At 34.6% G+C, this 20,403-nt stretch overlaps 3 protein-coding genes across 7 annotated transcripts in view; 1 reads left to right on the top strand and 2 right to left on the bottom strand.

Moving 5' to 3' along the window:
* The first annotated feature begins 659 nt into the window (after positions 1-659).
* LOC129802429 (1-phosphatidylinositol 4,5-bisphosphate phosphodiesterase) lies at positions 660-13,950 on the top strand. 3 transcript variants are annotated; one of them, XM_055848228.1, is made up of 10 exons: positions 660-1,153; positions 1,229-1,455; positions 1,656-1,853; positions 5,502-5,581; positions 5,884-5,960; positions 6,026-6,352; positions 8,960-9,274; positions 9,336-10,893; positions 13,038-13,488; positions 13,553-13,950. In XM_055848228.1, the coding sequence occupies exons 2-10, from the start codon at positions 1,285-1,287 to the stop codon at positions 13,619-13,621; spliced, it is 3,246 nt and encodes a 1,081-aa protein (XP_055704203.1). In that variant the 5' UTR covers positions 660-1,153; positions 1,229-1,284; the 3' UTR covers positions 13,622-13,950. The 3 variants fall into 3 exon arrangements, with proteins under 3 accessions (XP_055704203.1, XP_055704204.1, XP_055704205.1); XM_055848229.1 differs by lacking the exon at positions 5,502-5,581 and adding an exon at positions 5,106-5,185 and having other exon boundaries at positions 927-1,153; XM_055848230.1 differs by lacking the exons at positions 660-1,153; positions 1,229-1,455; positions 5,502-5,581 and having other exon boundaries at positions 1,787-1,853.
* Positions 13,951-17,692: 3,742 nt separating this feature from the next.
* LOC129802453 (thioredoxin domain-containing protein 15) lies at positions 17,693-18,696 on the bottom strand. The gene has a single exon (XM_055848262.1). The coding sequence runs from the start codon at positions 18,652-18,654 to the stop codon at positions 17,767-17,769; it is 888 nt and encodes a 295-aa protein (XP_055704237.1). The 5' UTR covers positions 18,655-18,696; the 3' UTR covers positions 17,693-17,766.
* Positions 18,697-18,847: 151 nt separating this feature from the next.
* LOC129802425 (insulin-like receptor) overlaps positions 18,848-20,403 on the bottom strand; it is a 29,800-nt gene continuing 28,244 nt past the window's right edge. For all 3 annotated transcript variants that reach the window (XM_055848215.1, XM_055848213.1, XM_055848216.1), the window contains exons 11-12: positions 19,743-20,111; positions 18,848-19,671 (exon numbers count right to left, since the gene is read on the bottom strand). In XM_055848215.1, the coding sequence (XP_055704190.1) occupies positions 19,478-19,671; positions 19,743-20,111 (563 nt within the window). In that variant the 3' untranslated portion in view covers positions 18,848-19,477. The remainder of the gene's footprint in view (positions 19,672-19,742; positions 20,112-20,403) is intronic.

Genomic DNA, 20,403 nt, shown 5'->3' with positions numbered 1-20,403 from the left:
GAGAAATTCTATGAATCGATGTGCTTTGCGATTCCCATTGGACTGGACTTTTATTGAGAAGCCATCACGAACTAGAAATGTTATTCTTACACTTCTTACATCTTTACTCTATCAGAAACAGAACGTTTTTAAATTTAAATTCTTTCATAATCAGGAAATTTTTAATGATAAAGCGATGAGGATCTTTTTGGCGGGAATTCTTTCTAACCCCAAGACACAAAACATCGAAATCTAGTACAATTTCCATCGAACTGTCAGAAAATCGTGTTTTCCTTTTCCAAGAATAAAAATACTGCTAATTTTTCGTGGAAAATGCAATTAACACAGATTCTACTTAAAAAAGCCAAGAGCAAGTAAGTTAAAGAACATTCTAATGTACTTGAAATTCTAATTCATTGATGTTTTTTAGGGATATTCTTGTTCTAATGGAGAGTGTGGTGTCTGGTCACAAGTACATCCAGAAAAGAGAACGACTTGCACAGAAATTGGAAGTGTTTAGATTTGATCCCTACAGTTAGTATTTTATCAGTTCTGCTCTAGAATCCATAGACTTTCTTTTGCAATTACTGATAATTTATATCGCTCACGGAATATTTCATTGCTTTCAGTCCAACAAACTTCTCTCTACCGGGAGCGCAAAAAAGTCGTCAGCATCAAGTGAAGAACCCTCAAACACTGCAAAATTGAAAGATATATTGCAATTTAATGCTAAATATAGGAGAAATTTATAAAAAGTTCTAGCTCATGTGTCTTCTATGGCTTCTGGGAAATCCGTTCAAGAAACGTGAATCCATAGAATGTATTGAGTAAAGAAATGCTAAAAATATACTTAGTAGACACTATAGTAGGCTTTTAATTGAATTACATGGGAAAACAGAATTTTCCTCAATATTTTGAGTCATTTTCTCTACAAATTTCCTCCGGTTAACATCTTGAAGATTTGCCGCTCCAGAAAATCTAGTACAATTTCACAGCTGTTACGTCATTAGTTTACCTATATTTTTTTGCAAATGGACCCTGAAAATTTTGTTTACTCGTGTTGTGAGTGAAGAAAATCCCAGAAAGTATGGTGAATATTTGAGTTTTAGCCCCAATTATTGTGTTTTTTCGTGAAAGGGACACTTGGTGGCATCCTCGTGAATCTTCTGCCTGGGTAATTTGTGTGGAAAAGTGCGAAAATTGAGAAAGATCAAAAGATGATTTTTTTTTGCTCTGGATCTTCTGACAGGTGAAAATCGTTCTTTTTTTTGTTGGGGTGGAGAAAAAGAACGATAGAAGAGGAAAATGACCAAGAAATTTGAGTTCAATTGGCAAATTCCTGTGCCAGAACCACTCCTCAATGGATCAGTATTTGACCGCTGGACAGAGGAGAAGGACAACATCGAGACGGAGTTTGGGTGCCTCTTCAAAGTGGACGAGTTTGGATTTTTCATTTATTGGAAGAGTGAAGGCCGCGTAAGTAATTAAATACCTTTTTTCCGTGGTTATTCTCTCCCGTTTTCCACTCAGTGCGCGTCAGAAATGGCCTGATATATTTTTACGATCTTGTAACGTGTGTTTAGAGATGATAAAATGCTCTCTGAAGCAAAACAATTTGCAAATGAGGGAAATTAATGCAGACGCCTTTTTTTTCTGTTAATTGTTTAATTATTCAGGAAGGCGATGTTATTGAACTATGCCAAGTTAGTGATATCCGAGCTGGAGGTCTTCCAAAGGACCTCAAGCTCACCAATCAACTCTTAGCTCGGCACGGTGAGAGTCTCGAAGAGAAATCTCTAACAATATGCTCTGGAACGGACTACATCAATGTGAACTATCAGCATATTATTTGTCCTGACGCAGCTACAGCCAAGGTAAGAAGTTTTCATCTGCATTCATTTCCATCGTTTGTCGTTTTATCGAGAAGTTTAGCAGAAAGATTTTATTTACTATATTAAGAGCAAAGAAACTAATCTTTAACATCAAAATCCGACTTGAAATGAGGAATAATTCTAAGTTCTCGATCTTAAAAACAAAGTTTCATTTGCGTTTCTTATGTTGAAGTCCTGTTTCATATAAGTAGTGAAACATTTAATTTCATGAAACATGGAAAACTGAAACATGAAATATGGATTGATTGAATCGATTTGCATAATAATAAAATAAAAAAATACAAATATTTCTCTCACAGTCCTGAAACGTGTGAAATTAGAGATCTAATTGAAAGCAGTCCAAAAAAACACTCAAAAAGTGTGAAATATTCATGAAACAGATCAAATATAAGAAACAGAAGACATCCAGTGAAACAGAAAGAAGTTCATAGGGTGTCCCATAAATTCGCAAGATTTAAATTAAATAAAAACACACATTTTTTTCTCAATTACGTTTTTTTCTAAATTGGAAAACAAAGTACATAAGATAGGGTTTATGTATTAAATATCGCATCCAGTAATTAACCTTCATGGCTTTGCTGGCATATGAATCCTTTCGTCTAAGGTTTTTATGACCTTTTTGGACAAATGTGGCTAAATTTCAATAATTTAGGGTTAAAAGTCCTGTTTTAATGCACAAAGATGGATGTAGATCTGTTGACTTAGACTTGTGACTTCGAATAACCGAATAAAAAAATGTAATGGTCTAAAATTACATGATCTAATGGACCAATTCGGATCACCAATAGAGAAAATCACAATCATGAAATGTCTTATACAGGAATTACATTATTTCGTAGGCTATATGACATGTCACACTATCCTGCTAAATCCACATGTCCTCAGTATTAATGAATTCATAATAATTAATTAATTATTAATGAACAAATCCTCCAGTTTAGGCTTCATAAACTCGGTCATCATGTCGCAATATCGAGCGTCAGTAACAGTAACACTTGATCAGCTTTATTTTCGGATATTATTAATCATTTTAAGGGCTTGTTCTTGGATGGCAAGTGTATTTAGTGTATTTATTTAATCTTCCGGTCAATTTCGTGATTTCAGTATAGCTCGCATTTGAATTCTTGAGATTGTCAACTTTTAATCTGTCTCTCTCCAACTTTTTGCAATTCCTCAAAAATCGATATTTTTTTTTAACAAGAATTGCACCAATAAAATCTGATTAAATTCTCTTGAAAGGACACCAAATAAAAAAATAAAATCCAAAGCTTACGGTAACTAACTTCATGTCGAGCTTTGGGGAAAATTTTTCTTCGACACGCTTTATTTGTAAAAAATCTATTTTTTAACTTAATTATCTAATTTTAATTTTATTGAGCTTAAGAAACGCGTAATTCTATCCTCTACAGTCCGAGTAAATGATCCAACAACCTACAATAAAAGTGAAAGACGTTTTTACAACATTTTGAAAAAAAAAATGCTAGAACTTCAACTTTAATCTCGCAAATTTTCGGGTTTTCCCCCTTTTCGGTAATTTCTATCACTTTTGGATATATAACATATCTTGGAGATGAGCTAATCGAATACAGTAGACTCTCACTCAATCGGCTCTTTTTTAATCGGGCGAAAAATTTTGTTGACAATTTTCACGTTTAATTATGAAGCTAATTTGCTCAAATTCGCTGTAGTTCTTCCTATTTTATCGTGATTCTTTACAATTGAGCGCTTTTTGTGGAATTTACAAAGGCTTTGACGCCCAAATCTATCGATAAACCGGATGACATTTCGCCCCAAATGCCCAATTGAGAGAGAGTCTACTGTATTTTGTAGTGTTTATACATATCACAGAAAAGAATTTACAATATCAAGTTTTTTCAAAGTTAAACTACTCTGAATTTTTATTTGCAAACCCGTTATCAATCGTGAAATTCAACGGATTCATTAACTAATAGGTAATGAATCAGTTAAATATCTGTAATAAATTGTTTTGTCGAATATTTCTTTTTTTATGTGTACGAAAGTTTGATACCAAGCTTGAAGTCAAACGGTAAAAGATATTGCCCTCTGGTCTTCGGTGACCTCATCCGCATAAGAGTCGATTCTCTAGAAATTTCCTTCCTTTTGTCCAGCCAGTCCCCACTTTCACTTCTAAAACTATGTTCTTTGTTTTCTTTTTATCTCTATGAAAATGCAAAATTAAAAACGAAAACGAAATTTCGGTATTTTCGAAATTATAAGCTTTGAAAATGTACCCTAAAAATTGGATTTGCATTAATTATTTGAATTAAGATACGAATTTTTGTGGCATGAAAGGGGAAAAATAATGCTCAAGATCACTTTAAAATTTATAAGAATCGTGCAAAAATATTACAGATTCATTTTGAAATTGGGTTTAGTGGGTTTGGTGAATAATTGGTTTTATCAGATTGATTTAGGATTCCAAAACCTTCTAAATAGATCTATATTATTGGTTGATAAATACGCTTTGCAGAGTTCATCTTCATTTGACCATTAAAAAAATGTTTGAAGGAATGATTTCAAGACCATTGACGTGTATGGATGAAATATTTGTCTGGAGATCTCAAGTGTACCAAGAAATTTAAAAGAAATTATTAACAAGCGTTTTCTAATATCCTAATAAAAACAGAGAAAATACAAGAATCTTAACAAATGGGGTGCCTTCCGATGAATCTAAGTCGTTATCTCGAACCGTTTGACTTGTAGTTCTTATAATGGTCTACCCGGTGGATATTATAACCGAAGGGACAAACGGTCCGCCATTTTACGAAAATTGTCTGATTCTGAAGTCCAAACTATGGTAATTTATTTAAAATTATCGTATTGTGGGGAAAACCACAAGTCGATGTCTTAAGCTGTCTATACACTAGGAGAAAATTTCATCAATATTTGCAATCAATATTTAATATTGATGAAAATTGGCTACACATTAGTAAAACATATGGACATAAATTTGGATTATTGAAGAAAATTTGTACTGATCTCTCCATGAAATTCATGAAACATTCTCATGTTTTATCATGTATCTTGCAATAAAACTAATAATTATTCCTCATTTCAATTTTAACTTATTTATTTCTGTAGTGTTTTGACCAGAGAGTCAAGAGTTTTCTTGTTCCATTTTTTCTCTAAAAAAAAAAAAAAAACAGTCCTAAAGGATAAATGAAATATTAGTTTAACGCAATAATAAAATTAATCTTATTCTTAATCACCTAGATTTGGTTGGAAGGATTACGGAATATAACACATAATGTAAAGGCAAATAACTTTTGTCCTATGACATGCTTGAAGAAGCAGTAAGTGAAAAAGAATCAAATAAAATTGAGAATATAGTGCAAGAAAAAAAAATTTGAATGAGAAAAGACACAAAATGTGTTAAAGATGCAACAGTTTTTCTTTAAAGTTATTGTGCATGAGTTTTTTTTGGGAAATGATTTTTTTGCGCAAGAAACCTTCCTTTTTCTAAAATAATTTAATTTTAATTAACCAAATTTAACAACATCACTTAATATTTGCATGAAGTTTCTTTTTTGCATGTGTTTTGGTATTTTTTTTTCTCTTTTCTCTTTCTTTTTTCTTTTTTATTTTATGTGTACTTTATCACGCGTGTAGATTTGGCAGCAAGGATTGCGAGATATTACACATAATGTTAAAATGAACAATGTTTGTCCCCGGACGAATTTAATGAAACAGTAAGTTTTCTTACAATCCGCCTTGAATTTATTTCTCTGTTACCCATATTTCCTTTACACATTGTTACTCTCAAATCTATGTACCTAAATCTATCACAATAGAATACTGTATGCATACACTACTTGTGGTAATATGAACATTAAGTGCAGAATGTTTATTTTATTTCTATTTTTGGTTTTATTATTTTAACTAACACTGCATTTGATCGTATTTATTTTTGGCAAATTTGTTAAATGTAGCTACACTGTGTCAATGTCTCAGGAATTTTTAAATAAATAGTTTAAGACGATTTCTTTTGCAGTTGGATGCGTTTGGGCTTTTTGGTTGATCCTAGAGGAAAGGTACCAGTTAAAGTTGTAGCAAGAACTTTTGCTTCAGGTTAGATGAATTGAAGCTGTATATCCTTGAAAAGAAAACACTCTAATTGATGGTATTGTTTATAGGAAAAACTGAAAAGCTAGTGTATCAGTGTTTGTCAGATTTGGGACTTCCCAGTGGGAAGAATGATACATTTGAGAAGGAAGATTTCACCTTTGACAAATTCTATGAGTTGTATCACAAAATTTGTCCAAGGAATGACATTGAGGAGCTGTTTCAGAGTATCACAGAAGGAAAAGCTGAGAGTATCAATTTGGAACAATTTATCAATTTTCTCAACGAAAAACAGAGAGATCCAAGACTCAATGAGATTCTCTATCCGTTCTATGATGAGAAGCGAGCCCTCGAGATTATCGAAACCTATGAGCAGGATCCAGAAGCAATAGCTGGAAGTAAGTATTATTTTTGTTATTTCTCTAATTTCAGCTGAATCAATTGAAAGGGTTGAAATAAAATTGTTTTTTTAATTCCCAAAATTTCTACCCTTCGGGGACCACTTTTCTCAAAAAATCATCGCGTTTCTTATGATTTCTGAGAAATAATTCACGTTATTTATCCGTCGCTAGAGACCAAACGGTTAGAGATACCGATTTGTGACTTTCAGAAGACCCCCCCCCCTATAAGGTGATCCACGGACTATTAACATGAGAGCGAAGAGAAAGCCAAAATTAAATGGAAATATATATTAAAAAATTAGTTCAAAGTTCCCAAAAAAAGTTACAATTCTAGTGACTTTGTATAGTGCTGAGTGGGCGAAAAATGTTTCCTCATTTGAAATATTTGAGGACCCATACGATCTGCTAACGGTTACGTCCTATACACAGGTTAGATATTTCATCCATATACGAAAATACCGTTGAGTAATTTCTTTCGGTTTTTCAAGGTCAAAGGTTAAAAAGGTGCTATAGATCCAATTTCTCAACCGTAGGAAATCATATTCGGACTTGTTGGAAAGGTTTTGGAATTTCTGACAAGTTTGAATCGATTCCAATCGGTTATAAACCGATTAAATAAATAATTAAATCGGTTCAAACCGATTATTCAAACAAACCGGTATACGGATCAGCAAACAAATCAGTAAACGATAAAGTTTATCAGTTTAGCTTTACAATTCTTCAATCAAACCATGCCCATACTTGATTTGAAGACGAATTACTGTTTTATTTTTATATTGACAGTTAAGTAGGGGACGTGTCTTATTTTTCATGATCAAGGTTGTTAAGTTTGTTGAAAGACCTGATAAAATAAGGGTTTTGAAAATTAACTTTTGAGATTTTCAATTGCTTATACTTATAATATTAGGTGAGATTCTTAACAAAAATGCTCGAAACCATATGAGCGCATAATTTTTATATTGGATCCGAGCTCAAAATATTAAAATCTTCGTGTATTGTTACCTAATCTATTGAACTCTTGACCTTAATCCAATTGAAAATATTTGGGGGATTCTTGATTGCCATATTTACGCTGATATTCGCCAATACACTTACGTTTTGGAGTTAAAATCTGCAATTTTGGATGCCTGGAGCAAGTCTAAAGATAAGTTCACCGATAGTATGCCTAATTGCATTCTTGCAATACTTCAGAAAAACACTGGAGTCCACTAATTTTAAAGATTTGCATAAAAATTATCTCTCATAATAATATTACAAAAGAATTCATTGACATTATCATAGTTATACGATCAAGAACGTGTAAAATTGATATTCTTTCAATTAAAATTTAAGAAAGATGTTGCGCTATCAAAAAATTATTATAAATAGGTTCAAATCAAATTATTTTGTAGAAAAAAATTAAATAAAAACACATATAGAAGCAAATGTGACTATTGAGAAGTGACCTTATGGTAATGATACACTGGAAAACCATAAAAATCAACATGTCTTCAATGGAAAAATGGGAAAACCGTTGAAATGTCAAAAAATACAATAATCAGATGTAAAATAATTCAATTCAAAGTATTTTGCAGAAAAAAATGAAATGAAACGAAAACAGAAAAAAATTTGAGTTCTGCAAAGTGACCTTATGGTAGGTGCGCACTGTATAAGGGGTCAAAGTTCGAAAATTGACCGGCCTATATCTTCGGTTCTAATTAACATTTTGACCTAAATTTTGGGTTTTTGTTTCCAAAAAAGGCGTAAGTGCGCTGTGGTTATAATAGAACCGGAGATATGAGGGGTCAAAGTTCACGAAATTCAAATCGCTATATCTCAGGTTCTATTTGACCGATTTTGACGAGTGAGGGCGAAAATTAAAGGTCTCGCAAAGCGCTACAACTTTCTAAAACATTTGAACTTCGTAGGTCCAACAATAGAGGCGCCACAGGCGATAGAACAATTTCAATATCTTGATACCGATCTTGATGATTACTTCGGCATAATTATAGAGGACATTTATATCTATATTTCGTCCATACATCATTTGTTGCTCAGGCAATGCTATCTGTTCGATTTTGTCGTTTTAGTGTGAAAAAAATGATTTTTCCTATAATAACGCTTTGAAACCACTCAGATGCCAATTTGACTGCCTCTACACGACCAAGACACTTAAAATAGGGTTTTAAATGGAAAGTCTCACAAAATACAACAATTCTTTGATATATGTAGTTGAAGTTCATCAAATGAACACTTGGGGCGCTCTGGTCGAAAAAACGAATTCAGAAACAAACAACCTTGATTATCTCAGCTTCTGAGTAATCGATGAGATCAAGTTCTACGGCAAAATTATAGAGAACATTCTGGTCTACATTTCACCCATATATCACTTTTCTGTCAGTTCATCCAAAACCTTGATATTTTGGTTCAAATACAAAAATTGTATAATTTCACAAATTTGATTTAATATAACTGAATGGCGTCCTCCAACTTTAGCTCTAAATCGAATTTGCATGCATTCCGAGTTAGCTCACGTTAAGAATCTCACCTACAATAAGCTAATCTAGGCGTATCATTAGCTTTTCTAGAATTGCTCTATGAAAATCCCACTGTTACACCTTTCAGAAAAATTGACCAAGGATGGATTCATTCGTTACCTAATGTCAGACGAAAATGCTCCAGTATTTCTGGATCGTTTGGATATTTATATGGATATGGATCAACCCCTATCGCATTACTATATTAATTCTTCGCATAACACGTACTTGTCTGGTCGTCAATTTGGTGGAAAGAGTTCTGTAGAGATGTACCGACAAGTTCTTCTGGCTGGATGCAGATGTGTTGAGTTGGATTGCTGGGATGGGAAGGGAGAGGATCAGGAACCAATAATAACTCACGGAATGGCAATGTGCACGGATATTCTGTTTAAGGATGTCATTTGTAAGGGAGCTACTTTTTTTTTGGTGAAAGGGTTCTTGCTTCTAATCAATTACTTTTTCAGTGGCTATTCGTGATACGGCTTTTGTTACCTCTGATTTCCCCATAATTCTCTCTTTTGAGAATCACTGCAGTCGATCTCAGCAGTACAAATTAGCCAAGTACTGTGATGAAATTTTTGGGGATTTACTGCTGAAAGAACCCATTCCGGATTATCCATTGGAACCAGGAGCTCCACTACCGCCACCATCGCTGTTGCTGAGGAAGATTCTGATTAAGAATAAGCGTCTGAAGCCAGAAGTTGAAAAGAGGGAATTGGAGTTATTCCTCGAGGGTCAATTTGTCATTGATGAGACGGAGGAATGCAAGGAAGATGCAAGTACAGTGGTGGAGGCGAAGAAACCAGAAGAAATTGTTCCAATTCCAGCAGCAGCTTCGCAGGATGGAACAGATGTCGAAGTTCCGGCTGTTCAGTATACTGGATCAACGACAAATGTTCATCCTTGGCTGTCGTCCATGATTAACTATGCTCAGCCAATTAAATTTCAGACCTTTGAGATATCCGAACAGAAAAATATTCATCACAATATGTCATCTTTTGCTGAGACGACTGGGATGAATTTGCTGAAGCAACAAGCCATTGATTTTGTCAATTACAACAAGAGGCAGATGTCGAGGATTTATCCAAAGGGTACTCGAGCTGATTCTTCAAATTACATGCCACAAGTATTCTGGAATGCTGGCTGCCAGATGGTTTCGCTGAATTTCCAAACGTCCGATCTGCCCATGCAGCTGAATCAGGGAAAATTTGAGTACAATGGAAATTGTGGGTATCTCCTGAAGCCGGATTTTATGCGTCGAGCAGACAGGAATTTCGATCCATTTGCCGATGCTCCGGTTGATGGAGTAATTGCAGCTCAGTGTGCTGTGCAAGTGATAGCAGGTCAATTTTTGTCTGATAAAAAGGTGGGGACATATGTAGAAGTTGATATGTACGGCCTACCATCGGATACGGTGAGAAAAGAATTTCGCACCAGAATGGTTCCAGCCAATGGCCTCAATCCGGTCTACAATGAGGAACCATTTCTCTTTCGCAAAGTCGTCCTGCCTGACTTGGCTGTTCTCCGATTTGGGGTCTATGATGAAAATGGCAAACTCCTAGGACAGCGAATTCTTCCTCTTGATGGCCTTCAGGCTGGATATCGTCACATCTCACTGCGAACTGATGCTAATTTTCCCATGTCCCTGCCAATGCTGTTCTGCAACATCGACCTAAAGATCTACGTGCCGGATGGTTTTGAGGATTTCATGGCGGCCCTGAGTGATCCCAAGGGCTTCAATCAGGCTGCCAAGGAACGTTCGAGCAATATGAAATCGCTGGGAATTGAAGAGACCACAGGAGGGGATGCCAAGATGGAGAAGAAGGAGGAGAAAAAGGAAGAACCACCGTTAATTTTTGATCCAATCAATTTTCAGAGTGTTAAACAAGATAAGGGCTTTCAGAAGATTGCCAGGAAGCAACAGAAGGAACTGGAGGCACTGAAGAAGAGGCATGCCAAAGAGAGACTTTCCACACAGAAGCTACACAATGCTGCCCTGGAGAAGCTGTGCAAAGGGAAAAGGTAGGTGGACTAACTGTGTTATCGTACTTGCACATTAAAATTTTAATATGATTCACATTAATTGTCGCTGGTGAGAATCCAAATGTGTAATTTGTGTGTTTGAATCATTTTATATTCAAAATTTGATCTATTTGTTGATAAAAGGTAGACTTGGCCCGCAAAATTTGGTATAAATTGATTTATAGCATTAATGCATTAAATGAAAAGATTTTACGAGAATCCCTATGGTGACAGAGGTAGCCAAACATCTTGTTACTTTTCGTTGGACCACGATTTTTTCCGACTGTTGCTTTCGAATGTGACCTATTTACACCACCAGTCTCAATCTGTTTCAGAAATTGGTCGATTTCGTTGCGTTTCAACAAGAAATTGCTAGCATAAATTCGGTCCAAAACGTTCTTTTGCGACAATTTGTGTAGCACCCAAACATGAGATCATTCCTATATGCAAATGGTTCTTAACTATTTTTTGGCTAATTTTCAGTTCTTGGTCAATAGAATAATTGCTTGCGTGCCAGTCCACCTCAGTGATTTCAATGATTTTATCGACTTTTTCGACAATTCTCTCAAATGGGCATTTGGGGCGAAATGTCATCCGGTTTATCGATAGATTTGGGCATCAAAGCCTTTGTAAATTCCACAAAAAGCTTTTAATTATAAAGAATTATAATGAAATAGGAAGAACTACAGCGAATTTAAGCAAATTAGCTTCATAATTAAACTTGAAAATTGTCAACAAAATTTTGTGACCGATTGAAAAAGAGCCGATTGAGCGAGAGTCTACTGTAGTCTACCAGGAGGGGAATTCTGTAACGTTCTGGCAATGCCATATGACAAATTGGGTTCGAACCTTAGGAGAGCTTTTTAGAAAATGCGATTCTGTAGCCATGACATTGCCATTTCAGCTCACGTGGCATTGTCAGAAGTCACATATTTGAGATTTCTGGCAATTCAAATGACAATAAATTTTGTTAAATAAATCCACCAAGACGTACTGTATTTTCATAAAATGATCAAGGGATTTCATTAAAAATTCAATGAATTGCATTTTCGAACTCATATGATATGACAAAAAAGCTCGAATGGCATTGTCAGATTTTAAACTCACGCGTGACAATGCCACGAAAATTACAGAATTCCCCTACAGAGCGTACCTCATCTTTGTCGACCATTTTCCCAAAACGGAATCGTTTGAACTAACACATGGTCTATTTGGGTTGCATGTTACTTGATCATTAGATCTCCATGTGGGTTTCTAGATGTCATTCCGAGGAAAGATTGTATTGACAACCGACAAACTTCTACACTGAGAAAAATACGAAAAGTTAAAATAACATTTCAGAGGGGAATTCTTTAATTTTCGTGGCATTGTCACGCGTGAGTTCGAAACCTGACAATGCCATTCGAGCTTTTTTTGTCATATCATATGAGTTCGAAAATGCAATTCATTGAATTTTTATTGAAATCCCTTTACTTGATGATTTTATGAAAATGCAGTACGTCTTGGTTGATTTGTTTACCAAAATTCATTGTCATTTGAATTGCCAGAAATCTCAAATATGTGACTTCGGACAATGCCACGCGAGCTGAAATGGCAATGTCACGGCTACAGAATCGCATTTTCGAAAAAGCTCTCCTAAGATTCGAACCCAATTTGTCATATGGCATTGCCAGAGCGTTACAGAATTCCCCTCCAGAAATGTTAATTTTATCTTGCATTATTGATCCGAAATCAGTGTAAATATTATGCTTTTTAGGTGTATTATGGGTTAAAGTTACCCTTTTTCATGTTAATTTTACACTTAAAAAGGTGTAAAATTAACATTTAAAAATGTTGATATATTTTTACACCTAAAAAGTGTTAAGGTTACGAGGAAAAAAGTTAATCGCACTAATACTTCGTAGAAGTTCTTTGACCTCCTCATTCTTGTATCTGTGTTGGTAGATTCCTGACAAGGAAAGCTTGAATGATTATTCCTCCTGATATTTTCTCCTTGACTTTTTCACAGAAATAACTCATCGTTTTAGGAATTCTTTGTAAAACACGTTCAAACTGACTAACTGCTTCACTTGGAATCAAAATTCACTAACAAAAAATACAGAGACTTGTAGCAATCTTTGCAAAATTTATTTTGACAATTTCAGCAAAGACGAAATCAAGAATGATCCGTCCGTTCGGAAGGTGATTGCTGAGCAAATCACTCAATGGACCCAACTGGATAGTACCCACAAGAAGGAAGAGTGGGAGATACTGAGGCAGCAATTGCAGGACCAAATTGATATCCTCCGGAGGATAATGGAGACCAATCAGTTGGCACAGATGAAGCAACTTGAGGCTAAACACGAGCGAGAAGTGAAGGAGTTGAATTCTCGACAGGCCAAGATTTCCGTCGAAACCTCCAAGGAGGTTGCTAATGACAAAACTCTGAAGACTAAAGGTGAGAAAGATCGGCGACTGCGTGAGAAGAAGCAGAATAACATCAAGAGGTTCATGGACGAGAAGAAGAGTGCAACGATCAAGCAGGGAAGGGAAAAGGAGAAGCTGAAATTGACTCACGATAAGCAGCTCGAAGAGCTCAAGCAGGACATCCAAAAGGTAAGTCTTCTTCATCGTATTTGTTTTTTTTTTAGATAAAAATTCTAAAGGATTTTCTGTATAGTTGATGGATCTCTACAAATTGGAGGAAGAGGAGTACAATTTGACACCAAAAACAGAAATTTTCGCTTAGTTGTCTCTACACACGTTAACTATACATTTAATGCATGATTAATTTATTGTTGAACATTCTCAAAAAAAAACAACCCCTTAAATGTTACCTTCTCGATAAAAAATTATTTATACATAATTATTATTATCACTATGTGTTGTTGATGAGAAAAAAAAATGCTTATCATAAGTTAAAAGCGTTGAAAAGCAAAAGTTGGCCAATGAATGGGTTTGTTGAGGACGGAATAAATCAAGCTCTTTAGCGAATTTATGAAATCCATTTTAAAATTTGTATCGTTCATTATATCAAATTTAACAAGTAATTAAATAAATATATAAAAATAAAAGAAATGTTTTTTTCTCTATCTCATGGGACTCCAGTAATGTTAAGAGATTCTACAGAATGCTGGAAAGTAAGTTTTCTCGACAAACAGCACCCTTCAGGAGTGGATTAACAAATATTAATTACATTTATTGCTATAACAAAGATTTTATTTATTTAAAACCGCTTTAATATGCTTAACTTCTGAAAGTCTGAAAGTCTGAATACATTTTGACCCTTCGTTTCGTTGCTATCGATATTTTTGATCAAGGCAAAAGTAGCATAAATTTCTTCAGAAAAAATCCTTTTTGCAAATGCAAGAAAAATGAAGAAATGCTTCATCATCTCTTCCTCAAATTTAGTATTGACACATTTTTTTCCTCATTTTTTTTTTTATTATTTTTCCCTGCCACGCAATTGTAAGAGGATTGTAGCCTATTTTGTGGTTTTCAATAAACTTAAACTTAAAACTTAAAAAAACTAATCTTAATCTGATCCAAGTCAATTTATTTGACACTGAAAAGTACCTACAGTCAAGTGTGCTAATCCGGGCACTTCGCTATTTGGATCGTTTATGACTAATCCACTTAAAATAATATTTTTATTTCCGTAATATAGTGACTACAGTAACATAATATAACTATTCAAGTTTGAGAAAAAGCAAAAATAATATTTTTATCCATTAAATAAGTGAGTGTCATCGACTCATTTCAATCTTGTGCCAGCTGGGTTCTTCACTAAAAATTTTCTAGCAGTGATATTTTCGCTAATAACAGCTGGTTGATTAAAAACATTTATTGTTTTTTTCCTTGTGAAAAAAAGTATTTTAAATCCAAAGGTTTAATTAAAAGTGAATTAGCGAAAAGGCGACCCAGTTAGTGCATGCTGACTTATTTCAGTATTAACATTATTTTATAAATTTTCTTTAATATATTTTATAATTTTTTTTTATATTATGTTTCTGAATGAAACAGTGAATAATTCTATGGATTTACAAGAAGTAAGAAAGAATTTCATCCGTCCAAAAGCAAGCGTTTAAGTAGCGCTCTTCGGAAAACGATCCAATTACGCCACCTTACTATACAGTGGTGGTCAAAATAATAAGACCACCTTTGATAAGGCTGCATTTTTATCTTTTGTAATTTTTTATTCCAATGCGTTGAAATAATTTTGGTGTAGAAATGTTCAAGTGATATCCATACGTCGAATAAGTGTTGTTTTGGTCATTAGAGATCTCTATTTTGACATATAGTACGTGAATAGTGATAATGTGTTTGGATAATACATTAGAATTACTGTAATAAACTCAAATTTATTTCAATTATTTAAAAAAAATAACAAAATTTTAGTGTAACGTCAATAATTATTTAGTTAGTGTCTTGACAATTAATTTTCCAAGTTTGGATAAAGAAAACTATGAGAAAATGGAGCAAATATAGAACTTTCTTTTTAGAGGATCGATTAGGTTTTTGAGGCAACGAAAGCATATCATAGCTTAAATATCATAGCTGACTACAATAAATTACGAAAAACAATAATCCATAACACAATTTAGTGTTTACATAAACATAATGCCCAACGCACAATAACTTTTGTTTGTAAACATGTTTTCAAAATTTTCTATAAGTGTGAGGGAGATGACTAGATCTGGATCTCACTCACTCTCATTGGAATGTCAAAAACATGTTTACTAAACAAAATTTATTGTGCGTTGGGCATAATGCCCAACGCACAATAACTTTTGTTATGTAAACTTGTTTTTGAAATTTCAATGAGAGCGAATGAAACAGAGATCTAGTCATCTCACTCTCTCACATAGGAAATTTTGTAAACATATTTACAAACAAAAGTTATTGTGCGTTGGGCATAAGACTCGCAATTTTGGCTGCCACCTGTTCCACGGGCCAATAGTATTAAGAAAACTACAACAATTCAGAATTTTCAAGTGTTTCAATGTGTAGAAATCAGTCTAGCACGTCATCCTAAGGTATTCTATAGTAAAATTTTGGTTAAAAAGGTTCTCAGATACGTCCTGACTGAGTTAGAAATAGATTTTGAACAACAGGCTTACTTGGCAGGACGAATAAGATAACGCGGTGAATTACCTTAAAGAAAGAGGAAAAAGAGGTTAAAATTTCCCAATAAATACCAAGTCTGGAATGAAGTTAATCATAAAAAAATCATTTTTTATGATGAAATTGAATTTGTTTAATATTTTTTCGAGGTGAAACACTGTGTATGTCTCTTCTCGAACAAAATTTTTAAATCTATGGTATACAAGAGCAAATATCATTTTTCTATGTTTCAAGGATATTAACACTATGCTATCATGTTCGTTCTTCCAAGTAAGCCTGTTGTTCAAAATCTATTTCTAACTCAGTCAGGACGTATCTGAGAACCTTTTTAACCAAAATTTTACTATAGAATACCTTAGGATGACGTGCTAGACTGATTTCGACACATTGAAACACTTGAAAATTCTGAATTGTTGTAGTTTTCTTAATACTATTGGCCCGTGGAACAGGTGGCAGCCAAAATTCCGAGTCTTATGCCCAACGCACAATAACTTTTGTTTGTAAATATGTTTACAAAATTTCCTATGTGAGAGAGTGAGATGACTAGATCTCTGTTTCATTCGCTCTCATTGAAATTTCAAAAACAAGTTTACATAACAAAAGTTATTGTGCGTTGGGCATTATGTTTATGTAAACACTAAATTGTGTTATGGATTATTGTTTTTCGTAATTTATTGTAGTCAGCTATGATATTTAAGATCATTCCATATGCTTTCGTTGCCTCAAAAACCTAATAGAGCCTCTAACAAGAAAGTTCTATATTTGCTCCATTTTCTCATAGTTTTCTTTATCCAAACTTGGAAAATTAATTGTCAAGACACTAACTAAATAATTATTGACGTTACACTAAAATTTTGTTATTTTTTAAATAATTGAAATAAATTTGAGTTTATTACAGTGGTCCTAATTTATTGTCCGAACACATTATCACTATTCACGTACTATATGTCAAAATAGAGATCTCTAATGACCAAAACAATATTTATTCGACGTATGGATCACTTGAACATTTCTAATACATCAAAATTATTTCAACGCATTGGAATAAAAAATTACAAGAGTTAAAAAAGTTGGCTTATTAGAGGTGGTCCTATTATTTTGGCCACCACTGTATGTCATTCTATTTTGCATATTTTATTTGCATCTTTTTTTTTAAAAAATAGAACAGAAAATGGGGTTTCAAACGAAGAAAATTATTTTTTTTAAAAAAATATTTTAGTATATGGCACTCGGACCGCAGCATATGCTGCAAGACAATTTCACCATTTTTTAATCAAAAATATCTAAGCTTAGGAATTAATTGAGGTCCTACAAAAAATATCTTACATTTGAACATCCTTATAGTTTGTAATCATCCACAAGAATAGGATTTTTATCAGTTCTGAATAATTAAAAAACATTGTTTTTCATAGAATATGCATATGCTTCTTTGGGTACTACAGTCCCAAAAGAGACGAAAGAGTTAATGCCATTTCGCGCGATTTTCTTTGGTCCCAAAAATGTGCATAATCCCGGGAACCTCTGTAAATATTTCATTGAATGGGAAAAGACTTTCTTGTTTCGAATTGGTTTCCTCAATATTATTTCTAAGAGCAGACTGTAACATCCCACTGTCGATCTGCCCGGTCTCCCGCACTTGCCCTTTCCGTGGTAGTTCTTCCAAGGAAAATTGTATCTTATGAAAGGATACCAAGAATACTTCTTTAACTCAACTTTTTTATTATCTATCCCTAACAAACTTACAGCAAAACAGACTAGAATATTTGTTTTCTATTCAATTTGAGCCTCAGACTCATGCCAATTCCTCTGGATCATCTCGACAATTTGCGTATAAAGCCGCGACTTGGTGAAGTAGTAGCCAGCACAGAAAATTATAAAAGCCCACGCCAGGTAGAGATAGTAATCTGTTTCGTACTCTACTTTGCTGGGAAGGGGCCCATTGAAGTCCTCCGAAGTCACATAGGCATTCTGGATGGAGGGTGGCCACATATCCGTGTGCTTCGTGACGAAGGTGATAAAATTGTTCACTGTGGATTGTGTGTCATTGAATCGAACCACTGGCCGTCCCTGGTGGAAGAGCATCAGCGTGGGTAGCCCAATAATCCCAAATTCTGTGTTCAAATTGTGATATTTGAAGGCATCGATAGCAGCGAGTGTGAGATTTGGGAATACCTTGGCCAGGGCAACAAAATGTGGTCCCATGAGAGCACTTCCTGGGCAGGATCTTGTGTAGAACAGCACAAGGACACATTTTCCTGGCTGAGTGCGTTTTGTGTTGTTCCCATGGGGCGCTAGGAGTGTCACAACTTCCTTCATTGACTGGATTATCTGAACAGTCTTGTTGCCAGTGGCATTTGGGATACATTTCACCCGGAGATTCTTTGCCTTCTGCCCACTGTCTGTCTCATTGTTAGTTTGGGCTTCGTAGATATTGTGAGGGAAACACTGACTCCTCTCCCGGTAGCTGATGAAATCCACAAAGGAAAAGTTTGTTTGCCCAGCGCTGATGTCCTGAATTGGTTGAACTCCTGCATTCTTATTCTTTGTCTCCATGAACTCACCCGTAATAATATTGATGAGGAACTGCAATCCTTTGAATTCATTCGCCTGGATGTGACTTATGGGCAGGAACAGCAGTAAAATAAGGATTTTGTGCATGTTTGTTATTGTTTTGCTTTTTTGCACCAACTGTTAACTGTCACTGAGTTTCACAGAATGACCGCGGACGACTCCATAGAGGCGCTGTTTCTATTTAGAAGAAAATCAAAATATGAATTCATAAAAATCATCAGTTACAAAGCTTACTCCTTTTCTCAAATAAAAATTGATTTTAGATTAAAAAGAAAAACCATTTAAGAATTAAAATTTTTATTACTTTCGCGACATATCAATTTTTTCTCGTATATATACCAAATGTTAATGAAAAACGTATTTACTTTTTATTCTCTAGAAAGAGTTTTTTTTATCCTGCTTTTCTTTTAGCATAAGCTAAATTAATTTTTTTTCTCTCCTCTCTTTACTAAATTTTAAAATGGTAGTGCTTATAATTATTTTGCACCATTATTCTTTCTCTCTCATTACTAAATGTTGTAGATTTTTTATTCTTTTAGCTTCTTATGGCGCATTTACTAAGTATTCAGTTGATTTATCCACGATTCTATTTTGTTTTCAGTCGGTATTTACAGTAATTATGTTAAAAAAAAATGTTGAAAATATACATTCAAAACAGTCTGTTGTGAGTTGGTGTGATTTAAAAAAATCCCAGCTCTCCTCCTTTATCCTCTTTTTTAACTCCTTTTTTTTCCTTAGGCTGAAACCTCGAGAAGACACAAGAGATTTTTTCTTTCATTTAAATATTAACTCTTTTTTTTTGCAATGTCAAGGCGACGGATATGACCTTCTCCCACTTTCTCCCTCTCTTCCTCCTCTTCATCTAATCTTTCTCCTACTGACCACCAAGTAACTCTTTCTGTACAAATTTTCACCTAAGCGGAGAATGTTGCTGTTTTTTCTTTGGATATGAACTTGCGCTTGTTATGAGTTGATGACTTCGAGGGCGTTCCATAAGAAAATTCTCATCTGTATCGTGTTCATCATCTATGCTAAGTGCTTCCTCATCTCTCCTCAGAAGCGTTGTGACATCATCTGAACGATTTTCCGCAAGAGCTTGCGATGCTGCAAATATTTCCATTTTTTTTTAATAATCAATTTCCACCAATTTGAATTTAACAAATTTTCATTCTCACCAGTTTCCTGCTGTATTCGAACTTCAGCACCCTCGTCAGAGTGATAGAAGGAGACTTTTGTAAAATTAACATGGGCATCATCCAGGAGACTCGTAACAATCTCAATAAATGACGGCCGAAGATTTGGTTTGTGTTGCCAACAATCGCGCATCAAATGGTACAATTTGTCAGGGCAGTTTTCTGGTCTTTCCATCACACCACCATCAATCACGTACCGTAGCACCTGATCATTTGACAATCCCTGATATGGCTGCGATGCGAGTGTTGCCATTTCCCACAGAACCACGCCATAGCTGAAGACATCGCTACTGCTCGTGAAGACACCATCTTTGAGACTCTCAGGAGACATCCAACGAACAGGCAAAAGACCTGAAGAAAATTAAATGGAGAATTTCCTCATTTGAATCATTAAGCTCAAAAAAAGGGGTGGCAAAGCATCCTAGACATTGCGAAATGCTGGAACTCATGACCCAGGTGCTATACTTCAAAATCCTTAACTCTTTCGTCTCTTTTGGGACTCTGGGTACCCATGGAAACAACAATTTTTTTTAGACTATCTAGAATCGATAAAAATCCGATTCTTGTGGATGATTACAAACTATAAGGATGTCCAAATCTAGGATATTTTTTGCAGGATCCTAATTAACTCCTGAGCTTAGAT

Source organism: Phlebotomus papatasi, chromosome 2, assembly GCF_024763615.1.
Source record: "Phlebotomus papatasi isolate M1 chromosome 2, Ppap_2.1, whole genome shotgun sequence".
Classification (NCBI taxonomy): Eukaryota; Metazoa; Arthropoda; class Insecta; order Diptera; family Psychodidae; genus Phlebotomus; species Phlebotomus papatasi.
This window is presented reverse-complemented; position numbering and strand designations above follow the sequence as displayed.